Source organism: Lipophrys pholis (genome assembly GCF_963383615.2).
Source record: "Lipophrys pholis genome assembly, chromosome: 9".
Lineage (NCBI taxonomy): Eukaryota > Metazoa > Chordata > Actinopteri > Blenniiformes > Blenniidae > Lipophrys > Lipophrys pholis.
Window position 1 is genome coordinate 21,795,971 of NC_137639.1, and position 21,109 is coordinate 21,817,079.

General features: G+C 41.7%; 1 protein-coding gene across 1 annotated transcript in view; it reads right to left on the reverse strand.

Annotated features, from left to right (window-relative positions):
• Positions 1–19,204, reverse strand: part of LOC308114481 (chloride channel protein 1-like) — a gene marked incomplete at its 3' end in the record, with an annotated part of 31,798 nt that extends 12,594 nt beyond the window's left edge. Inside the window, exons 1-6 of the mRNA XM_080471379.1 lie at positions 19,076–19,204; positions 7,303–7,537; positions 5,076–5,207; positions 4,761–4,889; positions 4,417–4,550; positions 3,918–3,995 (exon numbers count right to left, since the gene is read on the reverse strand). Coding sequence (XP_080327505.1) covers positions 3,918–3,995; positions 4,417–4,550; positions 4,761–4,889; positions 5,076–5,207; positions 7,303–7,537; positions 19,076–19,126 — 759 coding nt within the window. The 5' untranslated portion in view covers positions 19,127–19,204. The remainder of the gene's footprint in view (positions 1–3,917; positions 3,996–4,416; positions 4,551–4,760; positions 4,890–5,075; positions 5,208–7,302; positions 7,538–19,075) is intronic.
• Positions 19,205–21,109: the final 1,905 nt, after the last annotated feature.

Consider the following 21,109-nt stretch of genomic DNA (forward strand, 5'->3'; position numbering starts at 1 on the left):
AAAAAAGGTGTGTGAGACCGTTTTTCTGCATGAAGTGATCATTAAATGTGATCTGACATCCTTCCAGGTTGCAAGTGTAAACAAAGTCAACGTGCTGAATGTAATTCAACCATCGGTGGAATTTGTAAAGAAACCAGAGAAGGGATGTTTCAGCCGTTGACAGTTGCAGGGTTATAAATAAAGACCTGTCCACCCAGCACCCTCTTTCTCGCCTTTGACAATGTCCTTTCTTTGCCCATGTATCCAAATGGTCCTTAAAAAGTTCATTTCCTTTGAATGTCCAGATTTACCCAAAAGTTGCCCATTTTTACAAAGTGCAGATTTTGGATGCCTGCTTGTTTGCGGCGTATTTTAAAAAATACTTTCTTTTTCTGGTCTAAGTAGCTTCAGTCACTGTCAGGGGGAGATTGATGTTAAAGCCACTGTGTTAAAAAAGAAATGTGCGACACACATGTAAAGTAAGTCAGACTATTGAAAATCAAACCATGTCTAATGTTTTTTTTTTTGTTTGTTTTTTTATTTATGAGTCACTCAAGAATGGATATTTGCATGAGACTAAAGGAAGATACCAAATCCACTCAGACATCATGTTTACAAAAAAACGTCATATTGTAGATGCTCTCAGCCAAGATGTTCTGGCTCCAACGGCACACATCTTGACTCATTCATGCAGACATTTCAAGCTGCTTAGATACCTTTTATTTAAAGAAAAAAAACAAAAAAACATCTTTAGAAGTGAAGGATTCTGAGCTGGAGCAGCTACTCCAATATGCAAACTCCATGTAAACACCCAAACCAGGCTTCCTGAAGTCCTGCTGCTAAAGCTAGTAGTACGCGTGCCATCAGAAACCTGAACACTGTTATCTGATCTGGACAACCAGGAGAAATACAGCCGGCGTATCTCATTCCTGGTCCTGGAGACACCGCGCTCTGCACATTAAAGATGTGACCCTGCTTCGACGCACCTGATTCAAATTAATGAGCCATCAAAGGAAACTAATAACAAGCCATTCATTCAAATCAAGTGTGGTGCAGCCACGGGACGCTGGGGCAGCAGGTCTCCCAGGATCAAGATTAGGAAACGCTGGCATCAAGAGCATCATATTTGAAGACTCAGGTATAGTGATGATAAGAAGGTAATCTGCATGTGTAAATATGCTTCTACTTTGAATTCATCCCCAGTCTGAGGACAGTCCTGAAGGAATAAACCAACATTTTATTATTTTTTTATTTTGAAAGAAGCTTTATTCATGTTACTACTGGGTAATAACAGAAGCTAAGATGGCTTCACTGAGCTGATCATGAAGATGGACAAACAGCTCCCCTGCCACTGTAAATCTTGCAACACCAAATATTCAACTAAATTTGTTATTTTTTCCTGTGTTAAGCCGATTTCATATGTTCCAATGTCCACAGATGTTCACACAGCTAAAACATGTGGACGCATGGCTGTGCATGAAGATAAACGCTGGGGCATGCTGCTGTCCTTCATGTGTGATTATGTGTTCTAGGTATGTTCAGCAGCTCCCTGGATTATTGTGTTTTCATGTTTTGATTTATTCTGCAACAAATCAAATCTTAAATAGAGCAGCTCCTCTGTGTTTGCGGAGGAGCAGAGTTCACAGGATTTCTGCAGACATATGAATTGTGCATAAATTACCTCATTTCTCTCTTTAACATAAATAGAAGTTTATATTCAAAAGGAAAGGTACAGTATTATTATTACTGTTCTTCTTCTTCTTCTTCTTCTTCTTCTTCTTCTTATTATTACTATTATTAAACCGTTTTATTAGGGTCAATATGTCAGAGGGATGGATGAATTCCTCCTCTTTGGTCAAGGTGCCTCTACTGCTGCTGAGTTATTATTATCTTCTATGATCCGTGGGGACAAATAACTCCACAACATTGTCACTAATGCTGCTTCAAAGGCAGCCCATAAGAACATGCACAATAAATGTATTTTGAAATGTAAGTAAAAGTAAATGAAGTAGTTCTAACAATGTCGCGCCGATACAGCTCCTGTCAGCTTTTTAACACTTCTCTGGGGTTTCAACAGGTTGATGAGTTGTCCAATGAGGTCTCATCTGGTTCCACTGTTACCCAGTTATATGTGCTTATATGTAGTCTCTCTCTCTCTCTCTCTCTCTCTCTCTCTCTCTCTCTCTCTCTCTCTCTCTCTCTCTCTGTTGTCCCACTTCTGGGGCTTAACAGTGATTTGTTATGTCGTGTCTTGTGTTGTTTGTTGTAGCCTGAGTACAGTCATTCAGTATATTAACACCCATTTCATGTATATGTATATGTATATGTATATGTATATGTATATGTATATGTATATGTATATGTATATGTATATGTATATGTATATGTATATGTATATGTATATGTATATGTATATGTATATGTATATGTATATGTATTCTGAGTCCACTTTAATCAGATAAAAAATCCTAATGTGCTTGTAGTCGTGTTCGCTGTGTTGTGTCTGTCCTGTCATGTCTGGTGTTTCTGTTCATGTTTATGATTCCTCTGTCGTTTCAGGACTTGTCTTACTAAAACTCTTGTGTTCTCGTGTGTATCTAAGTTCATATTCTCACTATTGTTTGTTACCAGCTTGTCAAATCACAGCTTTATCTTATGTCTGCATGTCATGTCACATCCTTGGATCTTGTTTGTTTGTGTTTTCTCCATTATATTGGCAATGCAAAGTTTAGTCAATATTTCAAGTTATTCCAAGACTCGTCTAATTTGATCCTAGTTTGTTTATTCCTTTGCTCCATTTTTCCTTCTACCTGATCACCCTTTGTGAACGTTGTCTATTTTTGAAGACGTTTTGTAAAGAAAAACTTTGATCTAATGACCAAATGACATCAGTAAGAGTTTTTTAGTTTTGATACAGAGCATAAAGCAAACAGTAAAACCAGAAAGGGATTTTCACTTTGTGTTGTTACGATAAAATATGTTGCAGGATTAAAGGAAATATGTTGAAAGATGTGTATATCCTCCCCCGGTCAGAACAATCCCCTTTCTGATTTTCTGACAATTGGCAATATTCTGCAAGTTTTACCTTGTGTTAATGTCAGCTGTGATGCGACGCACTGGTCTGAGGGCAGATTTAACCTCCATTTCAGGAGGATAAATCTGACCGCAGGCCTGCGTCTGAGCAAGCAGGGTACAACTTGCCTCCCACAGGAGCAGCGAAACAGGTGGCCACTCCCACAGCACACGCACACACCAACAGGTCCTGGTTATGGGTGCCATTCTGGGGTTAAAGGTCGAAGACACATGAATGAGGAAGCCAAGGGGAGGTGGGTGGAGATAGAGAGATTGAGAGGGCGGGGATAACAGGGAGACAGGGATGTGGGAGGTCACTGTTAATACACATGCCAGACATAACCGTCACACTATTAATACAGTGAGACACAAACACAGATGAGGTGCGAGGGGGCGAAACAAAACAAAGGCAGGAGAAAGTGGGAGGGGAGGGCGCGAGCTGGCTGGGACAGAGACAGATCGGGGATCAGTCAAAGGATTCCCACTGTTTTTCTTTAGCTTCGAACTCACTTCAAAAAGTAAACTTTAGAGAGTCAAAATTAGACACGAATGATCAAAATCAAAACTTTGAGCTTTTTTGGGGGGATGTAGGAGTTAATAAATTAAATCAATAATGATAAAAAAAATTTAAAAAATTTCAAGGTGAAAGCTCACACCTCACACCACTGAGATGACACCAACAGCTGCTTTTATAAAACATTAGGAGGGTTAGCTGTGGGAACCCTGTAATTTCAACAAAAATGACAACAGAGCAAGTTAAAACATCAAAACCAAATGCATCACTTTTAGTGGTCAGTTGACTGTGGTTAGTGAAGAGACTGGAGTTGTGGGTAATGTGGCCTCTTTTGGTCAGGGCCTCGGCTTACCTCATAGACGCCCGAGAAGATGGACATGAATCGACTCAGCACTGCAGCACAGATACTTGCAATGTGGACAAATGGACCCTGCAGGTGACGGGAGGATGTAATTGACACAGATGAGAGACACGTAGTGTTATCTGCACAGACACAAACTATTGTCTGCAAAACCGAGCATCTAAACTGGGACATGTTGTATCAGAACAGATAAATCACTGTATAATTGCTGGATGAGACAGTTGCCCTGCTACTGTAATGGGGAAAATGAATGTACTCCTTTGCAGCGGACTTGAATAATTTGCCCCGGTCCCGTGAGATGAGGGAGAGAGGAGAAAACATGACAGAGGATGATTTATTATCCCCCAAGCTTGGTAAAAGAGCAGATAGAGTGATAGAGGAAAGAGTGAAGAAGGGATAGAGGACGGTGATGACGACTCTGGATGAATGGATGTTGATCAATACGAAGAAAGGCAGAGAAAAAAAGAGATGAAAATGTATGAGTGTTTACCTCTTTGCCTACTGGCATCCCGCTGCCCAGACCGGCAGTCAAGCCGATGACTTTAGCTACGAAAGCTTTGAGGGTCAGATACTCTTTTAAGACGACACCCCTCAGGATGGTTTTCAGCTCGGGGATGCCTGACCCTACACATGAAATAGAAAGAAACAACAGAGGGGAAGGAGAAATATCTGACTGAAAGTATGGTGGATTAAAAAGAATTAAAACAGAAGTGATGAGGCAGCTGTCTTATGACGGGGAAAAAAGACAAAAGAGGCAACAACAAAAAAAAACAACAACTGTAGGAATGATAATGAGAAAGGATAAGAAAGGCTGACAGGTGATGGAGGGCTTACCTATGGCCTGAGGGGAAACCAGGTGACAGAAAAGGGAAGCAAACATGACAAGGATCATAGGATATGTAACCCAGGCAAGATACTGGAGAGGTACGTTGCCCTTAAGCTCTCCATGCATCCATTTGTAGGCTGAAAGGCAAAGAAGCAAAAAAAATAAATAAATAAAAGCAGAAATGGTAAGAAAAAAAGAGAGCCAAGAATGTACATTACACTCAGGAATACGAGCAGTAATTAGCTGCAGCAGAGACCAAAATCCTTTGTTAACAAACTGCAGTTCTGACAGGCTGCACAGCCTGTGACCTTGGCCTGTGGTACCTTGTAGACTCTTGGCGCTGGCGTAGTCCATACTCCAGCTGACCAGAGCCATGGTCAGCCCCAGAAGGACCAGGAAAATCCAGTCCTCCCCCATCTTTGTCACTATGTACCGCCGCACACGGGCAAAACAATCTGGGACAGAGAGATAAAAACAGATTGTTTACCTCAGATCTATTCATCACTTCATTTAATTACCGGCAGATAGTTATTGTTACGCCGCCCGAGAGGGAATCATTCAGTGTGATCAAAAGTGCAAAGATCCAGCAAATGGCAGTAAAACTCAGTATGATGAGAGAAGTTAGAGGGTTTTTGAAGGTCAACAGAATTAATTTCTGTCAAGACAAAACAGCAAATAGAGGAAATAATGTCTACAAATAAATAATAATAAATAAGATCTAGAAATTATTCAACTTTTCCACCTTAATGAAAATGCTGAATTGATAGACTTAAACCTCAAAGCCAAACTTCATTCTTCACAGGTCTCTCAACGAAATACTTAAAAATAACAAATGTAATCTCTAATTGAAGATCAGTGCTGCCATTGTCTTTGTCAGTTTTAAAGAACTGTGAGGAAATATAATTTCAACTCATCCAATGAAAAGGTCAATATAACCTTTGCTAAAAATGTACTGCTATAAAGTTGGGACGCCATTAAATTGTCCAGCTAAAGTTTAAAAAGAAAAGGATCCTTCGTTACTTAGAATGCAACTGAACAGCTTTCCTTTTTTGTTGAAGTCTCAGAAAAGGAGGACTTTGAACATTGTGCCTCAGTTTTGGAGTGCCTATTTTGTCGAAGTTGTGAGGTCTTCACCCACATAAGAAGATAAGAATACTCTCGTCTTCAAAGAGAAAATCTACTTAAATCATATTAGCTGAATTGACAAAGCTTTTCATCCACAGAAAAAAATGATGTCTCTATTTTCCCTTGTAGAGGCTGCGTAAAGGCCCCCGATGACCCCTGCAGAGTCTGAGATGTAAATGTGCCCTCTGAGTAATGCCTGCGTGTGATAAAATGTAAATCAAAAAGTGCCACTTACACAATAAAAAAAATAAAAAAAGAAGTGTTCAGGACAAAGCAGACAAACATCGAGAAGGTCAGACAGTTGAATCAGCAGCTGTGACGCAGCTTCAGTATCAGTTTATTCACAGTTTAACCATTTCAGGGACAAGTTGGATTTCACAGATGTTTACAAACTCCTGACTCTTCTAACTCACATGAATACAAATACAAAACACCAACTAAGAAAAGCCCAAACTAATATCTTCCAGAAGGGAATGGGGTCTTTACTGTGTATGTTTGAGGTTCATTGGTGACTAAACTGCCTGAACAGGAGAACCTGTGAGTCTGTGTAACGGATTGTACTGAATAATATTGCTTCTATTATTAATAATATATTAATACATTTATGTATTTGATGAACTCTTAATGCAAACTGTGGAAATCAAAGTTCTTCACTCTCTTAGTAAAATTTGTGTTTGTTTTTATAAGAAAAAACATCAGTACAGACTGTCTTTGCTATTTCTGGGGTAAAAAAGTTGAAATGCAGAGATACAGATTAAGAACCTATTACGTTTCACACCTATATGAGCACATGTGTTTAGAGGCTTCAAAAGCTGAATTTGAACTTGAAATGACTCATTTTCTGGTTGGAGTCTTTTTCCTGGAGTAGGATTACATTGCTTCATCCAGACATTGAGTCTGAAGAACGAAGGGGACATTCGTCCTTTGAAATCCTGCAAAGTGAGAACAGATCTTGGAAATAAGCTTTCAGGCTTTGGGCAACAAAAATAATTCAAGAATTTGAGAGATGTTTGATTTCAGCGGAACTTTCTTGATTGAATAAAGTTTTCATGAACATTAAAAAAAATATATAAAAAGTCCCACCTTTATAATGGGGAATAAAAGACAACATGTAAATAAACTGGGTACTAGATATTGAGATTAATCGTAGTATTAATTGTAGATTTTGTCTCCGGCTGCAGACGGGGCAATTTAAGGTCCTCATGACCTCAGCATGGCTGCGGCTTTAAGCCTCGTTGGCATTAAATTCAAGTTCCTCACGGAGCCTAATTGAACTATAGCACTCTCTCATATTTAATAAGCTCATCACGTTGCGTGTAAAATTAAAACTTGCAAAGTAAAGAGAAACTGAAACTCGTCACGTAAATATTTTCTGTTCTGCAAAGTAGACTAATAAAACAAAAATTGCTCGGATGCTTGGGTCACCTTGGCATTTGGAGTAGGGCCGAGGCTTCTTGGTGGAAGAACCGTGGCTGTGGTGTGACTCCAGGGTCACGGCTTGATGTTGATGTTGATGATGAGCATGCCGTCGGCCGGGGCCTCTGCGGCCTGTGGCTGCGGCGCCATCCCCTGCCTGTCGTCTCCATTGTCTCTCTGTCAGCAAGCGGGCGGCTTCCCGACGGGCAAAGTTTCCCAGCTGCTCCCTGTATTCACCGTACAGCTGTGAGAGAGAGAGCAAGAGGGAGGAGGAACTCACTGAGGACCACCCCGACCACACGTTTGATAATGTGATGTTTCTCAGGCCGGCAAAGAGGTGAAACAAGATGTTGGAATAGAAAGAAGTAGAGACAGAGAGGAAAGAGAAGGGGAAAATACCTCTGACAACTGAGACCTGGGAGAAGGATAAAACTAGATCCTGTGCAAGGAGTCTTGAGATAACGAGAAAGAGATGGGGAATGTGCGGCGTGTGTGTAAGGGATACACACCAACCCGAGTACCCCGGTGGACAGAAATAGACAAAACGGGCATAGGGATCGGAAAAAACCCCTCCCTGCGTGGAAGCAGGAGCTGTAGAGGAGCCAGAGGAGGAGATCCTGGAAGAGAGGACATTCCACATCTTCCCCTTCCGGCGAGCAGCCCGCTTTACACCTGACCCGCAGCCAAACACACACACACACACAGTCCGTCAAACACACACACACACACACACACGTACGCGCTGGTCAGAAAACATGACACCTCACGGTCAGCTTGCACTCGTTAAAACCCTGGAAGCTGTAAAATACTGCAGATGCAGGTGCAGCGACGATGTGCAACCGAAACCTACGGATCACATGCATCCCACCACACACCCAAGCAGGAGGGAGCGCTGGCCGCCGCACATTTCTGTCTCATGTTCACACCGGAAAGGAGAGCTGACACATCCAACCGTGAGGCCCCACCAGGACCGAAGCTCAGTAAAGTGCACGTAATAATGGTCTGAAGTGGTAAAATGAAGGTGAAACGGCAACCTACAATGTCATCCGCTTCCAAAAAACAAAAACAAAAAAAAAACAACATTCCAATATTTACTTTATGACGGGAACAAATGAGCGTCATCTATCATGTGGCGATTTGCACGGTGCCAAAGCATAAAAGGGAAAAAAAAAACAAAGCAAAACAGCAGTTTTATACAACCACTCCATTGAAATACATGACTCACTACAACCACATGACCAAGTGACTGATATAGAAGTTTATAATTAATACATGAATACACCACATAGCAGGTGGCCACGCAGTTACTGCAAGAGGCTTTTCCAAACCTTTGATGCCTCTAAATCGTCTCGCAGGTTTATTTTAAATCTCGCTGAACACTACCAACCACAAACCGTTATTCAGGACAACGCTGCACCACTAGCAGCTTCTAATCCCGGTCCTGTCTGTGTGATTCTCCAGCTCACAGCAGAGCGGTGAGGTGTCACAGAAAGTAATGAAAATCTGTTTTATTTATGTGATATCCTCCAGGCCCTCTGGTTGAAAATACTTTGGCTTACAGGCACAATAACAGTGTTTTATGTTGAGTTTAAATCACAGGAAGCACTTCGAGGAAGTCAATAATCTCTTCTCTAACTGAGAAACTTTGACTTGTCAAAGTTTTTGCCGTCATCATTTGGTTATTTCTTAAACAGAGATTGGAGAATGCATGTGTTTGGATCATCCATATCACCCAAATTCGCCCGTTCCAGGAGCCTGAAGGCCTCAGAGCCAAACCTGGAACAAGCTCACAATCATGTAACTTGATCAAGTGCTCACCACTGTGTGGCCTATCGTTTAAGAAACAAACATTTCAATATTTTCAATAATTATTGTTCTTTTAATACAGGTCCCATCAAAGTTCAGTTCTGCCAAAATCTTAGTTCAAATATTCAAAATCTGAGTTTAGACTGAGACGTTTTTATTGTAACTCTGCAACGCGAAATATAAAATTGCGCATCATTTTATTTCCGGTTATGGAAAAGAAATGACACGTTTGACAAACACCACAGGCTGGAAATCACTGGAAAGATTTTATTTTTAGAATATATGTGCTTTAATAAAATTTGAATAGTTTCCATCAATGACATAATTGATTAAGTTCATTGCTTCTTTTCCTCAGTGTCCATCAGTCTTACTGAGGAAGAACGTTGTTGAATTTATTCTTATTTTTCCTGCATTACCTGATAATGAACAGAAACAATAGGGTTCATTATTAATTCTACATCTATTGTAGAGCTTTTTTCAGGTTTAAACCAGATGTTTAAGTGTGCTATCATAAGTCTGTATCTTTCCTGTCATGTTATCAGCTTGTATGTACTGTCCTTTGACTACAATACAACGACAGTAAAAAAAAAAAAAAAAATCACATGATATGCAGCTTATTAAGTAAAGTGTGAAGGAAAATCATCTATGTACTATTTGGTTTTATTATAGAACAATTCGGATAAGCTGTAAATGGCTTAAACTGCGAATGTGCAAAGATGCATTGACAAAAATAAGAAACAAAACGAAGCGTGAAAATGATCTTAACCGGAAGAGTATTGTGTAATAAAGTCTTGACAGGAGAATAATTAGAAAGAATAAAGTGGACGGAGTCTTTGGTCCTTGTGTCTTTACCTGTTCCCCATCAGAAGTCAGTAGCATGATGCTGCAGCAGCTCCGTCTCTGTTCTGTCTCCTGTCTCCTGTCCCACGGTGCAGACTACTACCAGCAACATCACCACTGCACTACACATTAACACCAAAGCACTCATCCATCAACATCATCAAACAGCTGCTGGCACCGCAGGCACCATCAAAACCAGGGACAGCAACTACAGAAACCTGTGCACTGTTCACAGGTGGAGGGAAAGAAATGTGACTTAAACACTTTAGCTCACAAGCTCCACGGCAACAAAAGGAGGAAATAACAGACGGCAGTCAAGTGTTCTCTGTTGTGTCAATAAATTATAAGAATTTGTTCTGAATGACTTTGCCAGTTTAAGAGATATTGATTTTATATATTTTTTAAATCCAGCATTTATAAATATACATTCTTAATAAACTTTACAATGTGATACCTACTGTTCCCTATCAGGGTGACTAGTTGACTTTTAATACAGTGACCTCTAGTGGTCATTGTGATCATGGCAGAAGCAACGTAGGACAGAAAGTCAGAGAAAATATTTGGAAAGGTGAATAAAATAATAAGAGACCAGTGAACAAAAGAGGCTTTTGTAGTTGGGTATGCTTGTAAAATAACATGTTTAGGCCATCTTGATGCATAAACAAGTCATTAGTTTGCCAATTTATCCCATATTTATTCAATTGACATGAGGTGGTAACCAGCATTATTCAAGGTGAGGATTTTCAAAGAATCTAAATTGGGAAAACAAAAAATAGGTTCTGGTTCTTGTCAGTTATTGACAATAAGTGCTTTTAGTTTGAACCTGGTATCTCCATCATGGATTTACATGAGCAGCATTAACTTCATATGCAAAGGACACAAAGCGGTAGAGCGATTCAAACAAGTAGTTGAAATAAGAAACTTCTAAATGCGACAAAACAACATTAAAAAAAATGTTTCATACTATCATGTCATACTGCGCTCTGCCATGTTGAAAACTGAACTCAAAGTTAACCTTCCCTGTGATTTCCTTCAAGGCTGGATTTTTATTACTTCAACTAGTCAACACTAATATAAGCTCATATTACTGTGATCTTAGGCAGCTGGAAAGCAGCAATAAGGTAGCAGCTCATGTAGATGTAGCTTTGAACTGTTGTCTTAGTAAATGAACCAGCATCCGAAAGTCTTATTAGATCAACCATTTTCACCTCAACGCCTCCAACAACTTTAAGAATTTCAAATTACGTCCACACATGACGATCTTAATGTACTGTATGCACGCAAAAGATAATATCCTCCTTTTTATTCCATGTATGCTAAATGTGGTACTTAAAAATAAAACCTTTGAAACTTGCTTTACTTGAATTTCAACCTCTATTGTCCTGTCAAGGTTTTCCTTTATATACACATACAGCCATGTTATATTCTAATTCAAACAATGCATATCATAAGTAATGGGCAATAACTTGTAAATTGTTAAAACAAAAAACAATCGCTAGTATATAATTTACTTGAACATGACCGAGCTGCTGTGTTTTGAAAAATTCATGTAAAAAACAGGTCAGTGCTTTAGCAAGTCAAAAAGAGTGACCTTTGAACTCGTATATTCAGAATGGAAATTAAAAAGCTCTGGCTGTTGAAAGCAGTAAGAGAAACAAAACACAGACTTCTGAAAAAGCGTTTATGTGATAGTGTGAGAAAATCGCTGAAAACAGTGATTTATTCATTCCGGGTGACTTTGCTGATTTCATCTCTCAGACTTTGTGTTTGCATTGTGTCACTGTGTGACCTCGTTCATCCATTACACAGTGAAACACAACAAGGCCCATTTTCACAAATTTCACACGCTTTTGAACGGGGACCGCCTTAGTCTGACTCTCCAATTGTGGAATGACCTTCCCACTCCTAGTCAAGAGTGCAAGGACCCCCCCCCCCCTTTCCCCGCTCCTCTTCCTCCTCTGCACGCACTAATTTACTCTCAGCAAGATCCCCGGCCTTCCCTCATGGCTCTTATTATTTCCATGCACTTTTCTCTCTTTAATCTCTCCACGGACACATAAAAGTAGCCAGGCGTTACTGTACAGCTCTGACACTCGCACCTCTCATTATTAGCTCCTTGAGAGAGAGAGCTCTTGTAGGAACTCGAGCTTCTGTGGTTGTGCTTATTGCAAGTCTCACGGGACAAAGGAAATGTAAAAAAATGTAAACCATTCGTCCTTTGGCTTTGTCAGGAACAAAAGCCTGTGTTTATATTATGCCTGTGACATGTTCACGGCTTTGAATTCGTTCTAATTCTCTCCTCCCTGAGCCGGCTTCGCCAAGGTGATACAAAGAGTAAAACACAAGAAACTCAAGAGGTGAGGAAGAACTTCAAGTGTAAATAACAACAGGATCTGATGTGCAGTGGGGGGAAAAGGGAAGGGAGAGAGCCTCAGTCACAGCGAGAGCTGGTAATAGATGCAGAGGTTGAAGGGCAGTGTGACATTGAGAGTTAATTAAAAAAATAATAGCATATTCCTGCACTCCTCATGAGGGAGACTCAGCACTGCATATTCATAAATATCAGTGTGTGTGTCTTTCAGCAGGTGAACTTTGTGTTTGTATGTTTACAAGTGTGCCTAATAAATTTTTTTTAAAAAAAGTGTGTCTCATGTGTATGCGTGTGCGTCCGTGAGGCCTAACAACAATACAGCTCTGTCCTGTGGCACAAGGTTAATGATAAAATCTGACCCACTCACTGATGGACAGATCAGGAGATTACGCCCCCTAGACAGACACACACACACACACACACACAGGCACACACACAGGGACACACACACAGGCACACACACAGGGACACACACACAGGCCAGACACACAGCCAAGACAACGCGACGCACACACATTCCTCGAATGCGGGCCTCCATATGCATACACTAATTAACCAGCACAATAACAATTCCTTGCCTCATCCAAACACTGTACAAGCTGTCACGTTCTAATTAAAGCAAATCGACGAGAGCCGGGAGAAGAAAAACAAACCACGTCTCACGTAATAGTTTGCGGTTCAACTTGACATTGTGTCGTTTAGGAAATTCAAATACCTAGTTTACATGGAAACTATTCAATTTGGCAGATGAAATTCAACTTGTACGATAGCAGATAAATGGCCTGTGGCCGGGATAAGATGACTGTACTTTTTGTACTTATTACTCTAAATTAATTACTTCGCTTAAAAAAAAAAAAAAAAAAAACTTGTATGAAAACATTTGAATATATAGCAAAGTAATTCTTACCAGAAACTGATCTATATTCAAAACGGTCTCAAATGTGTTGATCCGCTCCTCCATCTTTTCAGCCGTTCCTCCTCAAACTCACTGTTCACGTTCCTCCTGTCTCCACTGTACAGTAAGTCTCTCTATGAAGTCTCTCACTGGATGTCTGTGTCTTACATCTGCCCTTTCCTGTCCTTGCCTGTGTGATGGACACGAGACTGTACCTGGTACCTGCTTCTATGCACACCTCATTTCCAGGTATGGTCAGAGAGACACACACACACACACACACACACACACACACACACACACACACACACACACACACACACACACGCAGACGGTAAAGCAGCAAAGGTTAATACAGACACTTGAGGCCTGACAATAAAGTGTCAGCAGCTCTTAATTCAGAGGGCCAGTTTCCCATTCGGAGGCCGATCCAGCAGATTCCAGCAGCAGGATCAGAAATGATAGCAGAGCAGCAGGGCACCAGCTTAAAGCATGAAAATAATACGTGCTGACTGAGAGGGCACTATAACCACATTAACATTGTGTGGAACAGCCTGGATAATGCTATACTGTACTTTAAATGCCATGAGCATATTTGACATGCTCCCCTAAAGCCTGCCTGGGCTCTGTTTCAGTATAATCTATCAGGGTTTCTATTTTTGTCAATTGGCTGACATTTGTTTTGTGCTAAAGTATCTTTTTGGGACATAATCCTAAAATGTGATGACTAAAGACACAAGTACATCGTCCAGTTTAAACTGCAAGTATTTACCACTGAAGTGGGTAATTCAAGCCATCAAATGCATATCTGTGGATTTCTTTTGGGGCAAGCAGTTAACACAGTTTAAGTCCTTATTTAGTCAAGCCACTCTCCAAGCGTGAGACCAGAAATGGGTCGCTATCTGTTGTTCTGATGTGACCCAGTAGTTCTCCAGTGATTTGTGGCTCCACTGAGGACCAGAAAGCTGCTGGATTTTCTCCCTCCAGGAAGCGGTTCAGAATCTTCTGCAGACCTGGGAAACAGCGCCAGCGCCCGTCTGTTCGGTGGGCTGCGGTCTTTTTATATTTACCTGTGCTGGTATCGGATGGTTCATTATCAGTGTCTATCGCTGGCCTTGAATTTGGAGACGTGCCGTCTGTATTTGTAAAGGAGTTTTTCAGTGCCTTTCGCATGGTGCATGCTGGGAAAAGTTCCAAACCTCTTTCTGCGAATGAGTAGATGCAAAAAAAACGATGAATGGAAGCAGCTTTCAATCGAAAACCTCTCTGGAGAAGATTCTAAACATTTCCCTGCTCCTAACCTGCCTTTATTCGCTTTAGGAGCATCTGTCAGCTTCTCACTGTGCATATGTCGAGTGTTCAGTATTCTGAGTATTTCATAACTTTATTCAAGGTCAAATTTAGAGAGGACAGACGTGGAGAACCATGCAACAAAGGCCCTCAGTGCAGTGAGGTCAATCCTTGAACCAGTGCCAGACATTATGTACTTTATTAATCATGTAATTATTTAAGTCTCCAGTGGGGACAATACTTGATTGTTTTGTTCACTCCTGCATTTTTATTTCAAACTGTAATTTGGGTCATTTTATGAGAAAACAACCATATTTATTCATTGAGAAGGAATTGCTTTAAGTGGGAGTTCCTTTTCAGATTCAGCCTCGAACAGAAATTCTTTAGTTACTTGTGATCCTTGCTCAGGTGTCTACGACCGAAGGCTGTCAAGCTGCACGTCTATTCAGTCTCTCTGTAGCAGCTCTCTGTGGGGTTTGTAAGGTTATGTATTATTTATTTATATATATATATATATATAAATATATATTCTTTCTTTTCCCTGAACATGTGACTCACTAAAGACAACACAAGAAGCAGTACATATGTCTATGTTTCATAAGCAGGACTTACAGTGTAAAGAGTAACACGGGCTGTGGCCCCCCCGGAGCCCCGATCCAGTCCCTCTAAGTTTACATGAGTCGGCAGAAGGATCTAAACCAGACTACATACACAGACCTGTTCACCAAGACATTTTGAAACAACGTTAGTGCACAAAAACTGTGTGGGCGTGCTGAGAAGAAGTGACGCCGCTTTGAAGGCAAAGAGCAGTCGAACAAAACACTGATTTCCATAAATTCATCATCAGTTAATTCATTTAAATATTGAATATTGCGTCACCACCCAAATCCGGTTTTGTGGTAAAGGGCAAGAGAAGCCTCATCTGGTGGTGGAATTTGCAGACGCCTCTCTATTGTCCAAAAACAACCCACAGTAAAGGTAATTTCTGCGTCGTGATAGTCAAAGTGTTTTTATGTTTTCACATATGAATCTGAGTAAAAGAATCAATATTCATTGAAAACCTTTTTATTAAATTTCACTTCAGTGGATTTTTTTGTCACTGACTTCCACGTCGTCTCACCTGTGCTTGAACTCCGACGACAGACTTTCACCTGTCTCCCTCACGCTTTCCCCTCAAACTTTCCCTCTCACCCCCCCCCCCCCCCGCCAAACCTCTGAGGTGAAACCTTACTCGTGGATAAATTTAGCAGTGGTGTGACCCAATGTTCACTGACACACTTCTCCGCACCTCTCTCTGCCCCTCTCTCTCTCTCTCTCTGCCCCTCTCTCTCTCTCTCTCTCTCTCTCTCTCTCTCATGCTGTTTGTCCCCCTGTTCGGCCGACCTCTCCCAGGGGACTTGTTGTCCAGACAGATGGAGAGCTTTAGCCTTTATGCAAAACAATGACGAGTTATTGACACTATTCACCACAGTGATGTTTGATCTCGAAGCCGTTGATGTAATGGCCGATCATTTAATTACGACAATATAGCTCCCCCTGCGTTTGAACAGACCTGTCAGGTGACTGCGTATCGTATGAAGTTTAATGGCTTAATCGTCTACGTCGCAGCCATTCCAGTCTGCAAGACATTTGGCAGGTGAACATTATCCCTTTTAGTAGCCTGTAACATTTGAGACTTATGAGATCTATTTCATCGCTGTTGACGTTCTCGCAGATCGAGACCGGTCTCCTCACACAACCTGGTTTTTGAGCACATCCATCATATAAATTGTAACACACACCCGGCTGTATCAAACAGACAGCCAGTGTTTGTGTGTGGGTGTGTGTGCATACACAAACGTTTATCTGTTCTCGCCACCCTGCTGGAGCGTGTCTATCAGCGCAACACGAGTCCACAGAGGGAGCTTCCTCCTTGTTAAGGTCAGAGGTCGACGGCAGTTGTGGTACTTGGAGGCGATTAACAAAACTTTGCACAGAGTTAATCTGGAGGGCAAAAGGCTTCCAGACTCCAGGGTGACACGTCAACTACAGCTGATTGAAAGCTTTTTAGAGTTTGAGCTTAAAAAAACAACATTATTATCATTTTCATGATCATTTATGGAAATCTGTACGATTAGGAACTAATTACATTGAAGTAATGTGCTGGGCCAATTCGTGATAACCTTCTGAGGCAACATGTCAGTTCTACTTTGTCAAACAAGTCGGTTGACAAAAAAATTCCACGTCTACGAAAACATCTACTAAAACAGAGACCGACTTCAAATTTACTAACATTTCATTGACACATGACTCTGCTAGCGACTCCCTCGTTTGAGCAGTAACTCCAAAAGTTTCAGGTACGGCTGGCCAGACAGCTAAAGGTGTTACACCTGTGCACATAGAAACCACAGCAGGAAGGAGTAAAGATATATTTCTTTATCAAGTACACCTATAGTTATATTGCTTAAGTTAAGCTCAATAATAAGTAAACGTACTGGTGTTGGTAAAGACTAAAAATACAAAGTGGTTTTCTCATCACACTTAATATTTGATTCAGTTTATCTGTATGAAAATAAATAAAAACACTTTGATGAACAAATGTACATGTAAAGCAGGGTTTTCCCTGGGCGTAAGAGCAAACCTATTGGCAACAAACATAGAAATCAGATGAAAAGGTCTGGATAATGATTTATATTCCAAAAGTAGCAAAGTAGGTCCTGTGATGTAAACTGTAAAAGTATGAGTGAAATCCCACACGGTATGAAAAACTTCATAAAAGTATAGGTGCCTAATGATACTTTACAGTAATACAGAGTGTTTGTCATTTTAATGACAAGTGAATAAAAATGAACTCAAACTTTAAACTGAGCGTTCAGTTCAATAATTTCTCTACAAATTAGCATGAATTACACAGTTCTTCTTGGAAAATGAACTATAGGAATAATTAGTATGTAAATATTCCCCATTCTGTAATTCAGTTCTTATATTAATTAACTAATTTTATGCCTGAACATGTGAAATCCTGTAATGTAAAGACTGACTCATTAAAGCTCTTTAAATCACAACTAAAGGCTCCAACAAATCAGCGTAAAGCAGGTTTCGGTCTACAAGATGAAATGTATGAAATATGCAAGACTTTTTTTTTTTTGCCGAGTTTTAACCTTGTACTTGGAGCAACACCATCATGTCATGTGTCAACTCCCGTCTGACTCATTGAGCCTAAAAGACTCGCCGCTGCCGGCTGCTCTTCATCAATACGTGAAATCGTATAAGTACCGTCTATTAACAGCTCTTCATGTAAACTTCTCAAATCCTCCAAGGCTCCAGTTTCCTCTCTCCTATATGCAAATGCCGTCGCAGCATTCACACCTGGGAGCAGTGCAACTTTCCAGAGACATTCAGCTCGTAACCAGTGTGATTAACACGGATTTCTTATTTATATCTGACCTGTGGGACCCCGAGCGGCCGAAGGAGGGCCAGGGTTTAGTGATTCGTCGTAGGCAATCATCCATCTTCTCAAAGAAGAAGAAAAAGAGAAACCACCGTCAATGTTGCTGCTGCTGCTGCTGCTGCTGCTGCTCCTCACTTTATCAGTTACACACACAAGCTCAGCCAAGTTGCAGGATCACATGTCTATCTGTCATTGTTTCGTCTTTTAATTCACAATCACCTCTGCAGGAAAGAAGAGCGTGAGGCAGTGAAATACATTAGTCCACAGCACAGAGGTAAGGTGGTTGAACTCTGCCAGAGATGTGGAGATGCTCCTGGGAGGAATGACTATCATTCTGCATGAGCATTTAAACAGATGAACCGGAGGATATAGTGACATGACTTCATCTCACCACGTACATCTAACCTGTCTGCTCAGGTTTCCTCTATATAGGTATTTATATCCACCAACACATGAAAACAGCAATGACTTTACAAGGCTGCTGCTTGAGAAGTGGTACAGGTGGCACCGAGAAGACACGCACCCACAGATAAAATGCGACAGAGAAAAGAAAATAAATAAATAAATCAATCAAATGCAAAAAGATCAGGCAACGCTTTGGCATTTGAGCCCTGAAGAAATAATAAAATTCCAGTTTCTTTTGCAGAGATGACTTTTCATTTATCGCCTTCACTCAGCGTGGTGTGACGTGGGCAGTGTGAAACGGTTGAGACTGTTAATGTGTTTGAGGGCTGCACCAAAAAAACTCGACATTAAGTCGAAGAAATCTTGCAGGAAAGGACAGGACAAGAGAGGAAGTGTGAGAAGAGCGCTGAGCTGAGGAGTATTGATTGGACAGGAGGGCAAAGAGGAGGACTTTGTGTGATGTGGCAAAAGAAGCATGGACAACAAGAGAAGAGATACAGGGGGTGAAAACAAATAACCCCGGGTGAGAAGAAAAGTGATCAAAGCCCGACTGGGAGAATTAGTTAGAGAAAGAGGGAGGAGGAGCAAAATGATGAAGGGACATGTGAGTAGATGGAAAGCTGAAGGAGCAGCAGGTGCAGAGAAAAGTGGACGAATCAAGAGACTTTTTTTTTTTTTTTAAATCAAGAGCAACATTCTACCATCAAACATGCAGGCAGGTGAAAGAAGATTGTGAAAGACCTACCAGGGTCTGTTGGTATCTCAGAGCCTTCCTTTGCGACGCATCTGCAGCCATTGACACGCTGTCACTGATCCAAAAATAACCCCGCTGGACACCCCAGCATTTCCAATGGCTTGGGCAACAACCATACACACTTACACACACACACACGCTCTCCCCGTCTGTTTAATACAGCACGATCTTTCCGGCAGGTCCAATAACTATGCAGGCATCTTCTGAGGTTCCCAAGTCTGATGGAAATTCAGCTTCAAACACACTGGTTACGTATATAAGCAGGGATCAAACACAGACGAGGTTCGTCCTGAACACGTTCTTCTCCAGATGATCCAGAGGCTGCGAGCCATCCAGCTCCACTGTGCAACCGGGCGGACACACGGACAGAAATCAGACAGGCAGACAAAGCAGAGCAAAGCCATCTGATGAGGCATGGAAGGACGCAGTGCTTTCCTTTATTAGAACTGCAGACACCTAATAACACACACACACACACACACACACACAGATACACAACTTGTTGCCCTGAGCAGCACCCTCCCTGCCAGGCGACCATTAGGTGCATGTGTGTGTGTGTGTGTGTGTGTGTGTGTGGGTGTGTGTGTGTGTGTGTGTGTGTGTGTGTGTGTGTACGGCCTGTGCTTGTTTGGACAGGGGTGGTTGTGGGGGTGGGAGTTGGACGGGCACCCCCCATAGGGCTGCCCCTGCAACGTGAGCAGGAAGGTGCACACGACACCCCTATGACAGCTCACACCTAATCAGCCAATGCAGCAAGGCAATCCCCATAACACTCACATGCTCCAGCCCGAATGTGCCCACTCCAAGTAAAACACACACACACATACACACAGATACACCCTAAAACGCTCCTCCAGTAAAGTGATATCCATCGTACTTCACCACTCCGGCGGAAATGCAGTGAACCTGTGCTGTACATCTTTGGCTGAGAGCTCAAAAGCCTACAGGTCTTCAGTGTGTGTGTGTGTGTGTGTGTGTGTGTGTGTGTGTGTGTGTCTGGACCTCTCAGAGAGAGACAACATCCCACCCTGACAAGTTAATCCGGACCGCCTCTCTTCCACCGGTGGGTTTCTCCTCAAGTTCCTCCTCTCGGCCTGATGAGACAGGCAGCCATTATAAGACACACAGATCCCCCTTAACTCCGCCCCGCTTTGTGGTCCACACGCTAGCGCATAACAGCCTAATCTCGCCGCTACACCGGAGGCCAGCGCAAAATGTGTTACTCTGTACGTTATGTGTGTGTGTGTGTGTGTGTGTGTGTGCGTGTGTGTGTCACAGGGGGAATGGCTGTGGACAGCTGGCTGGGCCTCTATCTGATACACAGAGAACATTATCAGTGGGTGGCGGGCAGAGTGAGAGATACATACGTCCTGCTCGCAGCACGGAGGGACCTGAGCGCAGCGGAATAAGGGCGAGCCAGTTACACTATACCTGAGAACGGAGAGGACAGGCTGTATGCCGACAACAACACACACAAACACAGCAACAAGAAGGATCAAGTAGAGTGCGGTCTGCTCAGGGGCGGCCGCAGTGTACATTCAGGCAGAGGCCTTCAACTCCGACTGAACACGGGTGGAAAAAGTAGTGAAACCGCCAGCAAATGGCTGAGAAGTGCAGAACAGATCCTAAAATTGTTGGGACATTTAAAAAAGAAAAGATCTTGTTGTATTAAGTTTGCATGTTCTCCCAACACGTCAGTGTGTTTAGCCCTGCCTGTACAGTAGGTATGAATATCTGTCACTCTGTCCAGGATGGATCCTGCCATTGCAGAAAGCAGTGGTCGGAAAAAGAAAAAAAAAAACACTTCTGGAAGTGTTCCTGAGCCCATGCGGTGGTTTAAAGTCATCTACTCTTAATACAGTACTGAAACAGGGCCCAGAGATCACAAACGTTTACTATTAACCTTTGACCTTGTCTTCTGTGTGTAGAGATTTCTCCAGATTGTCTCAAGACAATAGACAGTGTGATTATCAACCGAAATTTCATGACCTGTTGTCAGTTAATAGTTGACTTGAATTTGTTTAC